This window comes from Hesperophylax consimilis, chromosome 4 (genome assembly GCF_061612785.1).
Source record: "Hesperophylax consimilis isolate HC1 chromosome 4, BYU_Hcon_1.0, whole genome shotgun sequence".
Taxonomy (NCBI): Eukaryota; Metazoa; Arthropoda; class Insecta; order Trichoptera; family Limnephilidae; genus Hesperophylax; species Hesperophylax consimilis.
This window is the reverse complement of record NC_142839.1, coordinates 29,735,672-29,749,035: the sequence shown is the minus strand read 5'-3', so window position 1 is coordinate 29,749,035 and position 13,364 is coordinate 29,735,672. Positions and strand designations below refer to the sequence as shown.

The following is a 13,364-nucleotide window of genomic DNA, read 5'->3' as shown; positions in this document are numbered from 1 at the left end:
AAAACAAAAGTGACATTCAAATAGGTATTTTAAAAAGCCAACGAGTTTTTCAATTCAATTAGCGTTAAATAAAATTTTAAATTAATTTAGTGTGATAAACCTTTACACTAAAATGCAGTTTTTTTTAATCATAAAGACAACCAGGTACAACATATTTTTAACGATTTGAAGAAGGATAACGAATTTAGAATTTGTAAAAATGTCGCGTATTTTTTTCGTATAAATCCAATCAGATTTCTTTGTTAAACCTCACCCTTAACTCCGGTGGGACAAACGAGGAACGCAGACTGAAGAGCGATGTAGACTTTTACTGAATAATTAATGAGCTTTCGCGTTCTATTCTATCGGAGGCCTTCAACTGACAATTCCATTTCATTCCATACAACACGTATCGCCGTATCGGAGTCATCGTGCAAATTCCACATACAGATACAGTATAAAATCATTAGAGATTCTTGCTTGTGTAGTGGTAAACTTTATCATAGGACACTGCGGGGTAAGAGGGTACTGTTTCAAACTGTTTATAGCTAATTTGAACCACATCAGTGTACACAAATACATTCAAACATGCGCTCTTTGAAATGATTTTCCTGTAACTACCTACCTTCCTATTTTATTCCGACTGGGAAAGGGCATGTTGCAAATATAAATATACTTTAAGGATATTCCTGGGACTATAGATACAGTATAATATGATATTGTATACTAAAACATATAAACAAAAGAATGACATAATACGAAGAATAGTGTAAGATTTAGATGCTTAGAAGTAGGTGCAAGCATTGGGTGCTTTTTAATTTTACATTACATTTTTATTTGCAAAGTTTAGGTTACTATATACATTATAAATTGAGTTGAAGTTGTATTATGTTTCCTAGCTTTTTTTATATATATTTACTCCACACAGGAGGCCCTGAAGAAAATAATTTCCCTCAGGGCCTATGTCATCTTTGGGGATGCTGTGTGGAGGGTCTTTTTGTGGAGAGGAAGGAGTGAACATGGGTCTTGAAGAGTCCCATGTTGTAGGAGGGAGGAAACACAGAGGCCGGCAGTTCGTTCCACAGCCGAGCTGTTGAACTTAAGAACGAATCGTAGAAGCGACCCGTTCTCATGTGACAAGTGTCAACTGTGTACAAATTTTGGGCGCGCGTTTGGCATGTATCCCGACTACGCACCGGTGCCGAAGGGATCAATGACGCTAGTTCCTCAGAGCATCTTCCATTGTAATACCGATAGAACAAGGACAGCATACCTACCTGACGCCTGTGCTCTAAAGATTGCAGTCCGTCTGTTAAGATTGGGGAATCTATCAAACGGACCGCCCGTTTTTGCACAGAGTCAAGGGTTTTTTTCAGGTATTTAGGGGCTGCGGACCAGAGATGGCTGCCAAATTCGACAGTAGGGCGCACTTGCGATTTGTACAGGGTCAGCAGTTGTGTATTATTAAAGTATCTGCGGGCCCTGTACAGTACGCCCAGCTTCTGAGAGGCCAACTTTACTCTGGCTTCGATGGAGCCCCCGTACCTGGCTGGTCACTTACAGTTATACCAAGCATATCAATGGAAGGCCTGTTCGGAAGATTGCTTCCGTTGAAGGAGACTAGATTATCATTTGGATCCCTTTTAGACGTAATCAGACAGGATTGGGTCTTTGAAACATTAAATTCGACGAGATTATTTTTACCCCAGGAGGAAATACTCTCGAGATAACCGTGCATTCTTCTGCATTAGCTAGACATATTGCCTGTTCTAAAGAATTAATTATGTTGTGGGTATCAAAATATTAAGTTGTAAGGTGTTTTATTTTTATTTTTTATTAATTGATAATTTATTGAGAAGAATTTACAAGAATACGAGGCTAATGTAAGCGTAATGAGTAAGATTAAGAAAGGAACGTAAATGGTTTGGGCATTTAGAAAGAATGAACGAATTTAGGTGTGTGGGGAGAATAATAATGACGTGAGTGTGATTGTAAAAGTCGAGGACGCCTGAGGAATACGTGGTACGATTAAGTGAACAAACATTTAAGAGGAAGCTAAAAGCAAAAATTGTTTATATTCTTGGGATACCTTACATTGTAGGTAATAGGCATTAAAATCGCTTGACAAACGAAGTCTAGAAACGTTCGATTTCAAGTACAAAACTGGTTTTTATTTATTTTGTAAATAATTTTATAAGAAAGCAAAAAAGTTCATCAAGTGAAACTGTCACAGATAATCTTAGCTATAATACTGTATTTTGTTAAAGTTGTTTCCTTTACGCGTTCATACATATCTACTGAAAAAACATTTTTTTTGGTAGTTTACATTTATATTTTTTATTGAGTAATTTATTTTTTATTTGTATTCTACTCAAGCGAAACGATATGAAAACCTTCAAATTATCTAAAGCATATTTTTGGTATTCATAATGTACACCAATTCGTTGGAAAGATTAATCAAAATAGTGATTTAGCATTAAGCTTCGCCTTACGTAGGACCGCATCATGAGTCAGAATTACAGAAGGGCGTGAATGAGACGGTGCATGAATGTGAATGAAGCAAGGAAAGTATGCATGCTAAGACCGAGTTGTTCGGCCGTTCGTCCTCTCTGCCAACCCTTGCGGGGAAACGACGTGTTGGTTAGTTAGTTAATTTATTGAACTATTCACTGGGTTCCGAATTTGTATTTTATATGAGTTTAGAAATGAATAAAATGAAAATTAAGTAATATTTTTTAACAGATTTTCGAATTCCTTTCTTACCAGGTTAATAAATTAGCCATAGTTGGTAATTTTTGTGACAAAAGATGGCAGTTAATTCGCTGTTTCTTACCTCGGTATTATGGTTTCATTTTTGCAATAAGAATTTATAAATAATAAAATAAAATATTGTATTATATAACTAATATTTCATGAATGGTATGTGAAAAATAGACTCCAAACTAACAACCGGTTTCTGTTTGATTTTGGTTTCATAAAGATATATGTGTTATGCACAATCGATTTTCAGTCAGTTTATATTTTGCTCAAAAAAAAATTAGAAGTACAAGCACCTTTTGTAATATTATCCGCATGTGAAATATCTAAACCCTCCAACATCAACATTCGAACACCGCATTTCGGTGATGTGATTATTTTCACGTTAATTTCAACTCAATTTCGATAATTCGTGCGCATTTCAAATTCGAATTTAATTTTTCTATGGAATGAAAAAACATAGGATTCAAAATGCAATGTAATAAATATTTATAAAATAATAAGGATATTTGTTAAAATAATAAGGAATTACAAAATTTCTTTGAGATTTCAATAAAGGATCAAAGCTTCATAGTTATAAATAATATTAAAAAGAAAACGTTTACTACAACTACACTACTTATGTAGGCTTGTGCTTTGTCGAAGCCTTTCGGGTCTGTTATCGATCGTTAATTACATATGCGCAAGCAAACATAATTATTTACAGTTTACAGTAGAAATATGTTGAATATTACAAAACGGGCTAAACAAGGAGGAAAAATATGTGCATTGCAAAATTTGAACAATTATAATGCGTAATATGCAAATTTGAGGGTTCGCTAATGATGTGCTAAAGCGCATACTCATATGAGGGAGGGGGTTAACAGTAGGTACCCGCTGGCAGGATCAGCGTCAGTCAACCCTCTCCGAGCCAAATTCAATAATTCTAAATGGAATGCGCTTCAGAATAGCGGCTTTGATGTTTGGGGAAACGAGGGGTGGCTGGCTGCTTCTCTGCTATCCTGCTACCCCGGGATGCACAAACATGATCACAGGGCCGGGCGCGGCTGGGGGGACAGTGGGTGATGGGCGGTGGGTGGTGGGTGGCGCGGGCGGGTGGTGCGTGCTGCGTGGCGAGAGGATAGGATGGAACAGGAGTACAGGAGGGGCGCTGGGGTGGTCCAATCATTAATGCCGTTTGTATGCCGGTAGCTTACAGCCGAGCAGCGAAGCCGAACTCCGCAAAATTAGCAAATTTCTAAGTCTTCTCAGGTGTGCAGCTTTCATGCGCAGAATTGAGAGTCAATTTGCGATCGATAAAAATTCACTCGGAAAATACGGTTCAAATAATCACATATCTATTTACCATCACGACTTCGCAAAAATTAGCGAAACAATTTCAAGTATCATGTATATTACTTTTATTAAATAATTGATATCGGATCAATATTGATTAATAATCCTCAAAGGTAAAAATGTTACATAATATTCCAACTAGAATCTTAATCGATTATATCGTACCTACAAAATAATTATTTGTGCAGTAACATATTGAAGCAATTGGGTAGGTACTTCATTACTTAGTACGATCAATCCCTTGCAACATGTTGCTCCGATGCATTAGCTATCATTGACCAATGATCATGTTCTATTAAGCCGGGATGGCGTTTGATCACAAGCTTCCGCCTATTGCAACGCTTGACACACTTACCGTTTTGTGCATTTGCCGAGAATTTGGGCATGGTGGGCATCTACAACATGCAAACCACTTTCTAATTAACCGAGTACGTTGACAAAAGGTGTATGTTATTTGTCTTACTTCTATCGAGTAAATAGTATTGCTTTGGTCAATAACAACGTAATCGCAAATTGCATCTGTCATTACCTCAATTTGATGTCGATTATTCAAAAACACATTCCTCCCATGCATGAAAGATATCGACCCCTAACGAGCTACGCATATCCTGTATTATTCAGTACTTTAGACACTTAATCAATATCTGGCAGGTAGATTAAAGAGCATGTTGTGTACATACAAAATACCGTCAAATTATCATAGTATGTATTTTACATTGTTTTGAATGTTCAATTCAGGATGAAATCAACAATGACCAGATCATCAGTTTAACAATACACAATAAATACACACAACACAAATCAGAGAATGATATATAATACAGGTTATTAATTTCCCGGAAGTGGAAATCGGAAAATTCGGAGTTGTCAAAAATGTTCGAATGTGCAACCATCTTGTCAAGGTAAATTGCAGCTGATGCACTGACATGGAAAGCAATAATACGCTTAAAATGAGCCCTAGTCCTTGCATTAAATTACGATTAATAGTATATTATGAAGTTAATTCATATAAATATACAAAGCTCAATATAAATAACTTACCTAAAATAGGCTCTGCCTCGAATTTGAAAACACTTCCCTTTTCCAACCAATCTATGAAACGTAATTTTGTTACTATACCTGATTTAGTGTTGCCCCTACATTCAAATATAAGATTGTCGTGAACGAATATTTCTTCGCGGGGTAAACTTGAACAAGATATCGTCGATAAAAATTGAAACAAATAATTTTTTTCATTTTAATAAAGCTAATTTTTAATGCCCGCCTTTATTTATTTTTTCACTCTGATTTAAAAGTTCAATAAAATGGTATGGCATAATTAATTTTGTATAGATAATACGAATAAGCAATCATGATCATTGAAATTTATAATTTTTTACAAAATAGTTACCTTATTATACGCTGATTTTTTTATGAAATTCTGTTATTTTTAGTGGAAAGAAGAAAATGCTGAAGCAGTTATTTTATTTCAGGTAGAAAAGACGTATAGTAAAAGAGTAAAAATAACAAGCTAAGGAACCTTTTTTTTAATTCATGATTTCTAACCACCCCCATGACACGGATAACATAGTAAGCGGGCAAAGAGAGAAAACTAACGAAAGAGAGAGTTATGTTTTTCTTTTAAATAAATAAATTTACCAGTGACGCCACCGACTGCAAAATTATTCTATTAAGCAGATTCAATCGTAATATTTCCTTGATATTGCTTTTTACCTTGAGTATGAATCTTTATGATTTCACAATAACCATAAAAGTTATCAATTGAGATGAAACGTTTCTATTTACATTGAATTTTAAAAGTATGTATATTAAAATATTAATGAAACTTTCGAATCAACTCATTATTAATCATTTGGGTTACTTCTGTTTGTTTGTTTCGGTGAGGGTAAATATGATTGTTTACATGTTTTATTTAAATTGTAAAGTAAGCTAATGTACTCGAGGTATCGAGGGATTATCTATAATTTATTGGTGTCTCGAATAATTTTTCAGATTATTTAATGTGTCTACATAATAAATAAAAAAAATTTCATCCTATACATGATGAGAAGAAAATCGCATATCTTTGTCATTTGACGTCTTTATCTGTTTTCTCCAGAAAACATTTAATAGTGGTTTACTCAATACTAATTAATGAAAATCAAAGGGATGACGTGAAATAAAATTATGATAAAATAAAAATAATAATAGTTTATTATTTTATTCCATAAACTTCCCACGTGATGGCGGAGAAGCGCTCTGAAAAAGTGCATTTGTTCATATTGTTAATATTTTTGATCTAAACGGTTCATTCTTCATTTTCTGGTTACTTATATTTAATTTTTATATTATACAGTCTCCCAATCTTATTAGCGTTCTTTCACGTACTATGCTTTTTTAGTTCTTCCTGAATCAACGCAAAATATGAACGATGTTTTTATTATTTTGCGTCCTTTATTTTACCAAAGAAGTACTTACTTATTAGTGTCAAAAAATCAATGCCGTAAACGTCAAATATATATTTTTTGACAATGGCAATACTACAAAATCAGGGTTACCAGGCCTTGAAACTTTGTTGAAAATTTTCTATCTTGGCGTTTTCCTATACGGCCCCGGTGCTTGTATTCTACTTTTTTAGGCAGCCTCTAAAATTTGATCAAGATGATCAACGTTGTAACGAAAGCTGGTAATCTGTCGCCATACATCAAGGGCACGACCCAGGTCGTTGCTTCAGGACTGAGACCGACTCCCACAGCTGTCCTTACTCCCGCAAAAATTGTGACCGAACCTAAATCTCGAACCACGACAACCCAATCTTTGAGTGATACTCTCCCATCAGGTCACTTGAGGGTGAAATCTGGCCCTGGAGGTATTTTTTGCTGTTGTTTTACATCTAGATTTTTCTAAAAATTATTGATTTATGCATTACTTGACATTACATAACATTATCATGATAGGTTAGTAAATGAAGTTTGTATCTGATTCTAGTTTCCACCCAGTTTGTGCGCTACGCTCACACTGATGTCACTATCCCTGACTTCTCTCATTACCGACGACCATCCACTTCTGATCCCAACTCGACTGCCAGCAAGGATTCCGATGAATCGCGAAAAGCTTTCACCTACCTGATTGCCGGAGGTAATCAATCACTGTTCAAAATTATAAACTATTGTGTGATTTTGTAGATAGTGCAAAGTATGCTTGTTTCCTCCCAGTAGTAAAATAATAATAATATAACTTTGAAAACTAAATAGTATTCCCAGACAATCAGGGAAAGGGGGACAAGCCTAGTACGCGGGAGGCGACGTGACGGTCTCCCTTTCTGTGATTTTTCAATTAATGATTCTGACAACTACCCAACTATTATGTATTATCGCTATTCAGTTCTCGAAAATAAAATCTGCTTACGTATTTTTACAATCGCTTGTAAATTGTTGGCTGCATAAAAAACTTAGCTACAAATCTCAAATCGAGTTCGGTCTTGTTTCCAAAATTGAATATTTTGTTACACTACTTGAATGTAATTAGATACTTTTACAAATGTGTTAAAATTTATCCACCTCATTAATTTTTTTTAAATGAACATTTATAACCTGCGCATAAAAGTCCCACAATGGACTGCCCTGCAAACGAAATTCTTTCTCTTCACGCTTCTTGATCTTCTATCAATGTTTGTTTCTTGTATGTATCACTGCTGTTTTCTGAGTCATTCTGAAACAGCATCTTATAAAATGTGAATGCACTATTAATGTTATAATGCTCCCAATGCAATGACAGTAGAGCAGACAAACTGTGGTACAGAGTACAACTTGTCCACATTTATTACAAGTTTGACATCATACACTTTCAGGTGGATCCATTGCCAGTATTTACACAGCCAAGTCAATGGTTCATGTCTTGGTTAAGTCCATGGCAGCTTCTGCTGAAGTTTTGGCTTTGGCTAAAATTGAAGTTAAACTTGGAGACATCCCCGAAGGAAAGTCTGTAACATTCAAATGGAGGGGAAAGCCATTGTTCATCAGACACAGGTAATATATTATTTCTAATTTAGCATTAAAATAAACCCAAATCTTTTAAAGACTGAAAAACCTTTTTGAATTATTATAAAGTGGAATTCAGTTAAATTTTTCACTGTGGCTCAATCATGTATGTAGTTCATGCTATTCATTCATTCATTACCTGTTCATGGCTGAATCACATGTGATCATGGAACTCACCATTATGCAGAAACTGCTGCATGGTGGCAGCCCCAGATTGACCTTCACTTTTGCCTTTTAGATATAGCCTATGGGTTCGCTTGAGGATTTTTATGACCATGTTTGAAAATAGACCTTTACATTAATAATGTTAGGTTGGTTCAAACCTTTAAGGTGTTCTGCTGGTTGGTTCCTAGGTTAAAACTTGGGTTTTCTATTAAAATTGTTTACATGGAAGAGTTTAACCCATCGACATACTAATTTTTATTTGTTACATCTGTGCATACTTCAGACGGATTCTTACTGTGCATTGATTACCGATTCTTATTGCATTCTTACTGATTCCTGCACCTCAAACGAAGCACTTTTCCTACTTTTATATTGATTTCAAAAAAATTGTGATTTTATTATAATCTAACCACGCAAGTGGGGTAAGTTTTAGCGGCCGCATAGCAGCTCAATAAGCCGCTGCGAAAGAAATGCATCCGCCCAATCTTGGCAACAGGTATGCTGATGGGTTAAAAAAGTTATTTTACAAATTAAATTAGCCTCGCGTCATTTTCTATAGTTTTGAATACTTATCTTCTATAGTGTATCCTTAGCTCCTTATCCACAAGACCCTGTATTGTTACTGAAATCAGCAATCGCTGAAATGCGCTACCGAGGCCCTTGCAGTAATGCCGTATAAAATTATTAATACCTAGTTGTACCCCGCTACGCGTTGCTGTGCCTCAGTCTGTCTGTACAATACCGCATGTTGCTTTTACGTCCAACAGATAGTGCTATTTAAAAAAAAAAAAAATTCTGACAGATGGCGCTGTTTTTTAAAAAAAATCATGTTTTTACCTGTCGCAGGTGACACCTGTATTATATAGGCATATAAAAATTCAATAGCAATAGTCAAAATTTCAAAGCAATCGGTGAAGAACTTTTGGAGATTTAATAGATAGCCCATACCTCCTGGAATGATATAAGTTGTTCATACCGAACAACTACAGCCAGGGACGGCACCATGATCTGCTATGTATCCCACATAGCAGAACGGACATACTGGCTCGGCATAGCATGACACTAGGTATGGCACTGTTAAATAATGTTTTGAAGACAGTTGACATTTTTAACAGTAGCCTTGAAGGATTTGAGGGAATTGTAAATGCCAATATTTATGTTATGTTTCTTTTCTTTTCTTCTTTTTTAAATAATGTACATATTTCAAAATATGTGATTTATGTTACATGTTTATTGTAATTGGACGCAGTCTAAAGGTGCACAAAAAAAAAAAGTATATATTATATTTCTTGTATCGCTGTCATTCATCATCCCAGTTCGGAAATATTTAAGTAAAAAAGCAACTACTAAACAAGTGGTTTGTTTAGTATTTTGGTAGGACATTTAAAAAAGAAATTGCATTATTTCCAGGCGTTTTATAAAAGTAGCTAATTTCAATGATTTTACGTGGGTCTGTATGATCCTTTTAAATCTATTGCCTAGGCTATTACATGTTGTTTTTCGTGTATATGAGCCAAAAACCGGGCAGCGCATAATCCCACTTCGTAAGATGCCGACTTCTATGGTGGAATTAAAAATGAAATGGCTTAGCGATCGTTGAAATTTTGGCACCAAACGAAGTATTTATTTAATGTTACTACCAACAAGCATCATAACTAAAATAAAAGGCCGTTAGGCCAAAGATGTGTGTATTGTCTAAGTATATTTAATGAAAAATATAATCTAAAATTATTATTTATGCGATATGATAACCTGTGCATCGAAGTTGAAGATGTGGCTTTTATTGTGTTTCAATGTTTTATTTATTACCAGTGGACCCCGCAAACTCTTCGCTATTGCTAATGTCTTTCTCGGGCGTCTCCGACTTCCACCATTCACTACTGTATACCACAATGTTACTGTTAAAAAACTACATTACATCGGCTTTAATTCGACTCCGTATCTCATTCCGGTGCAGTGATATTGCATTAATTATTCCTCGGGCGTCACCGACTTCTTCTACCATTCAAACCACTCTCTAAACACGCCTGGCACTAATAAGAACTAACTTGAAATTTTCAGCGATATCGGTTTATTACTTTTTGAGTTTTGCAAGCACAAACATAAGCAGGCTGAGTTCTTATACATTAAGAAAAAAAAGCCATAGAGTGAAAAATAATAGGACGCTCTTTGGCAATAAAAAATATCAAGTCTGGGAATGGCATACGAACTTTACTTTTAGCAGGTTTTCTATCAAATCACAACGCCTATTATATCGGCTTAGTAATTAACGGAAACAGTTAACTTAAGTCTCCGTCACTGACTGTTAGTTGATTATGTCACCGATTGTTAGTATTGCGTCTCATTAGCCTTTTATTTTGATTTTCAGGAGTGCCTCTGAAATTTCCACGGAGCAGGCTGTTGCGGTGTCAGAACTGCGAGACCCCGAGACTGACGCTGTGAGGGTCAAGGACCCCGCATGGCTCGTGGTCATTGGCGTGTGCACCCACTTGGGCTGTGTGCCCATTGCCAACGCCGGGGAGTTCGGAGGCTACTACTGCCCGTGCCACGGGAGCCATTACGATGCCTCTGGCAGGATCAGGAAGGGCCCCGCCCCCCTCAACCTGGAAGTGCCCCCGTATGAGGTACTTGACGGTACCATCATCGTAGGTTAACCTCACCACCCGCAGTAGGACAATGTTATTTATGATTAAATATCTTAACACTATTAACATCATCTTTGCTTTTCGGCTTCATTATTTATGACTAAGAAAAGCACTATTATTCTTGAGAATTTTGGGATAATAATTATAGAACCCGTCATCTATTGTAGATATTGTATCTGTATATCAAAATGTTTCCCAAATCTTATTATTAAATGTACAGAATAAATTATTATGACAGTGTTTCATTTCCCTTTGTAGTTGTTACTATCATCATAAAATATATAATGTATCTATCATACTTCAAAACATTTAAAAAAAAATTATTGTGTACGATTCAATGTAGTTAAATATAATACAATATATATATATTAATGTAGATTTTATTCATATTATTTTCGTCCATTCATAAGAGATGTTTTAACAAATTCAGTGAATACATTATTGTTTGTCAATTTTGATCTCGGATCTATAATTACATATTATTAATCCTCTTTACCTTAAAATATAATAATATTATATATTATCGTGTTGTATAATTTTATTGAATAACAGAAAACATTTTTAGCATGATGTTGTTTTCTTATAAGATTTACATGGCCCCTTCATGAAGTAAGTATGAACATTAAAATGATGAGCTTATAATGTAAAAATGGAATTCATTATGAGCAGAAGGAACAGGTAAACGACGGAACTACAGAATTTGGGTGCATAATTTAGCCATATTATTATTTTGTACTCAAATTATTTTTTGTATGGTATACCAGCTACTCCATATAATGTAATGTAAAAACATGAGGAAAAATTAATATATTTTGAAAATTAGAAAGAAATGTTTTTTGGTAAGGCAGTAAATAAAATTGTATAATTTTGTTCAGAAATATATATTTATTATCATATAAGAATGTTAACACACTTTGATCGGGTTATTTTTTCGCCGGCTGACCGCTGAAAACGGGCGAAAATAAAGGTCCCGCGCGAATTTGTTTAATTTGTTTTAAATCGCTATATCTTCGTAAATAATGGAAATATTTCAATAAAATTTTCTACATACTAACTCAGCATACCCAAGCTATATAATTTGTAGCTGAAAACCAAGTATTATTTCTAATGCAACATAATAAATCGAAAACAAAGTCATTGTTGAGTCATTAGTGTTAATTTTTTTAAGTATAAACTAGGTTTCAATTTTATAAAATTACAAATTATTATATTTTCACCAAGCCCAAATCATTATAAAAACAAAAACAACTTCCACTTCTCAAGTATCGTCAGAGTAACACATTATTACTCATTGAAATACCACATGTGCAATTGCCTCTCGCACGATACAGCGGACCAAAACCATCGGAACGTGCTAATAATATTGGTTATTTTTTCAAATGAAATTTAGAATAATCACTTAGCGTAGAATGCTTCTCGTATTGCTCACATAATATTGTTTATTTTTTTTCACCATACACTATTAGGTTAGTTTTTAATCACCTTTATATAATCAGTTACAGTTTACGTCTAAAAATTGTTCATCTAATATTTCCTTGTTCTTCCTCCATATCACTTTCTTCAGAATCACTGAACTGTAATGGCATCACTGACATTCTTTTCCTACAAGGAATTTCTTCACTTCCACTAGATTCTTCTCTTTCACTATGGAATTCAGGCAAATAATTACTAGAACAGGCAGATAAATTATCTGCGACGATTTCGTTATCACTTTCGTAATTTTCAGAATCCATTTTGAAAGGTTAGAAAAAGCAAATATAAATATTATCTCCTCGGAACACAACCGTAGGACAATTTGCTTTTTAAAAACTGGCACGCACTTGTAAATATTTATTATGGTCCGCCTAACTGTGTTTGCCGATACCTGCTGTTTTTAAATGCTCGACACTCTCCTCTCGCTCGCACCTAGAAGTTGAGTGGGTGCGGAACAGAGATAGAAAGATTTGTTTCGGGTTGCATGGTCATAAAAACCCTGGTTCCAGGAATTGAATTATTAGAATAACAGAATATGTTATCTAAATTACTTATTTAATTGATCTTCAAACGCCATACCTATCAAGTGTCAGGTGTTCAATAATAATAGCCATTTTAGTTGAAATATCGATGTACACAAAAGACTCCAAGATAAATACAAAAAAAGACTTGCATTGCAATTTGATAATTATGTACATATAGTTGGGACCTTTATAAAGAGATTGGTATATAATGTTCATATAAAAACATCAGATAATTTCTTCTTTTCTGCCATTGAAATGAGGCGGGCGCAGAAGGTAGAACTACCCTTCCCGACGTTAAGCATCAATCGAGCGAACGGGTAGAACTGCTCTTCCCGATTAAAGTGTGTTAATAAAAGAAAAAATTGCATATTCTAATTTTTATAATTTTTTAACGTGTGGTATTTTAGAAAGCAGTTGCCCAAATGCATACTTGGCTTGTTAGGATGCGTGTCACAGTACTCACTGGT

At 34.8% G+C, this 13,364-nt stretch overlaps 2 protein-coding genes across 2 annotated transcripts in view; one reads left to right on the top strand and one right to left on the bottom strand.

Moving 5' to 3' along the window:
- The window catches only part of chinmo (Chronologically inappropriate morphogenesis), a 172,159-nt gene extending 166,981 nt beyond the window's left edge, over positions 1-5,178 (bottom strand). Inside the window, exon 1 of the mRNA XM_089651644.1 lies at positions 5,113-5,178. The gene's annotated coding sequence lies outside the window, so the exon portion shown is untranslated. The remainder of the gene's footprint in view (positions 1-5,112) is intronic.
- Positions 5,179-6,608: 1,430 nt separating this feature from the next.
- On the top strand, positions 6,609-11,132 carry RFeSP (Rieske iron-sulfur protein). The gene is made up of 4 exons (XM_089631391.1): positions 6,609-6,919; positions 7,039-7,188; positions 7,901-8,078; positions 10,624-11,132. The coding sequence occupies exons 1-4, from the start codon at positions 6,712-6,714 to the stop codon at positions 10,907-10,909; spliced, it is 822 nt and encodes a 273-aa protein (XP_089487517.1). The 5' UTR covers positions 6,609-6,711; the 3' UTR covers positions 10,910-11,132.
- The last annotated feature ends 2,232 nt before the right edge of the window (positions 11,133-13,364 follow it).

Bases quoted from the DNA above. Each gene is read 5' to 3' on its own strand.
- RFeSP (XM_089631391.1), top strand. From the start codon at position 6,712: ATGATCAACGTTGTAACGAAAGCTGGTAATCTGTCGCCATACATCAAG. The intron at 6,920-7,038 runs GTATTTTTTGCT...ATCTGATTCTAG, and splicing joins GGTGAAATCTGGCCCTGGAG to TTTCCACCCAGTTTGTGCGC. The intron at 7,189-7,900 runs GTAATCAATCAC...ATACACTTTCAG, and splicing joins CACCTACCTGATTGCCGGAG to GTGGATCCATTGCCAGTATT.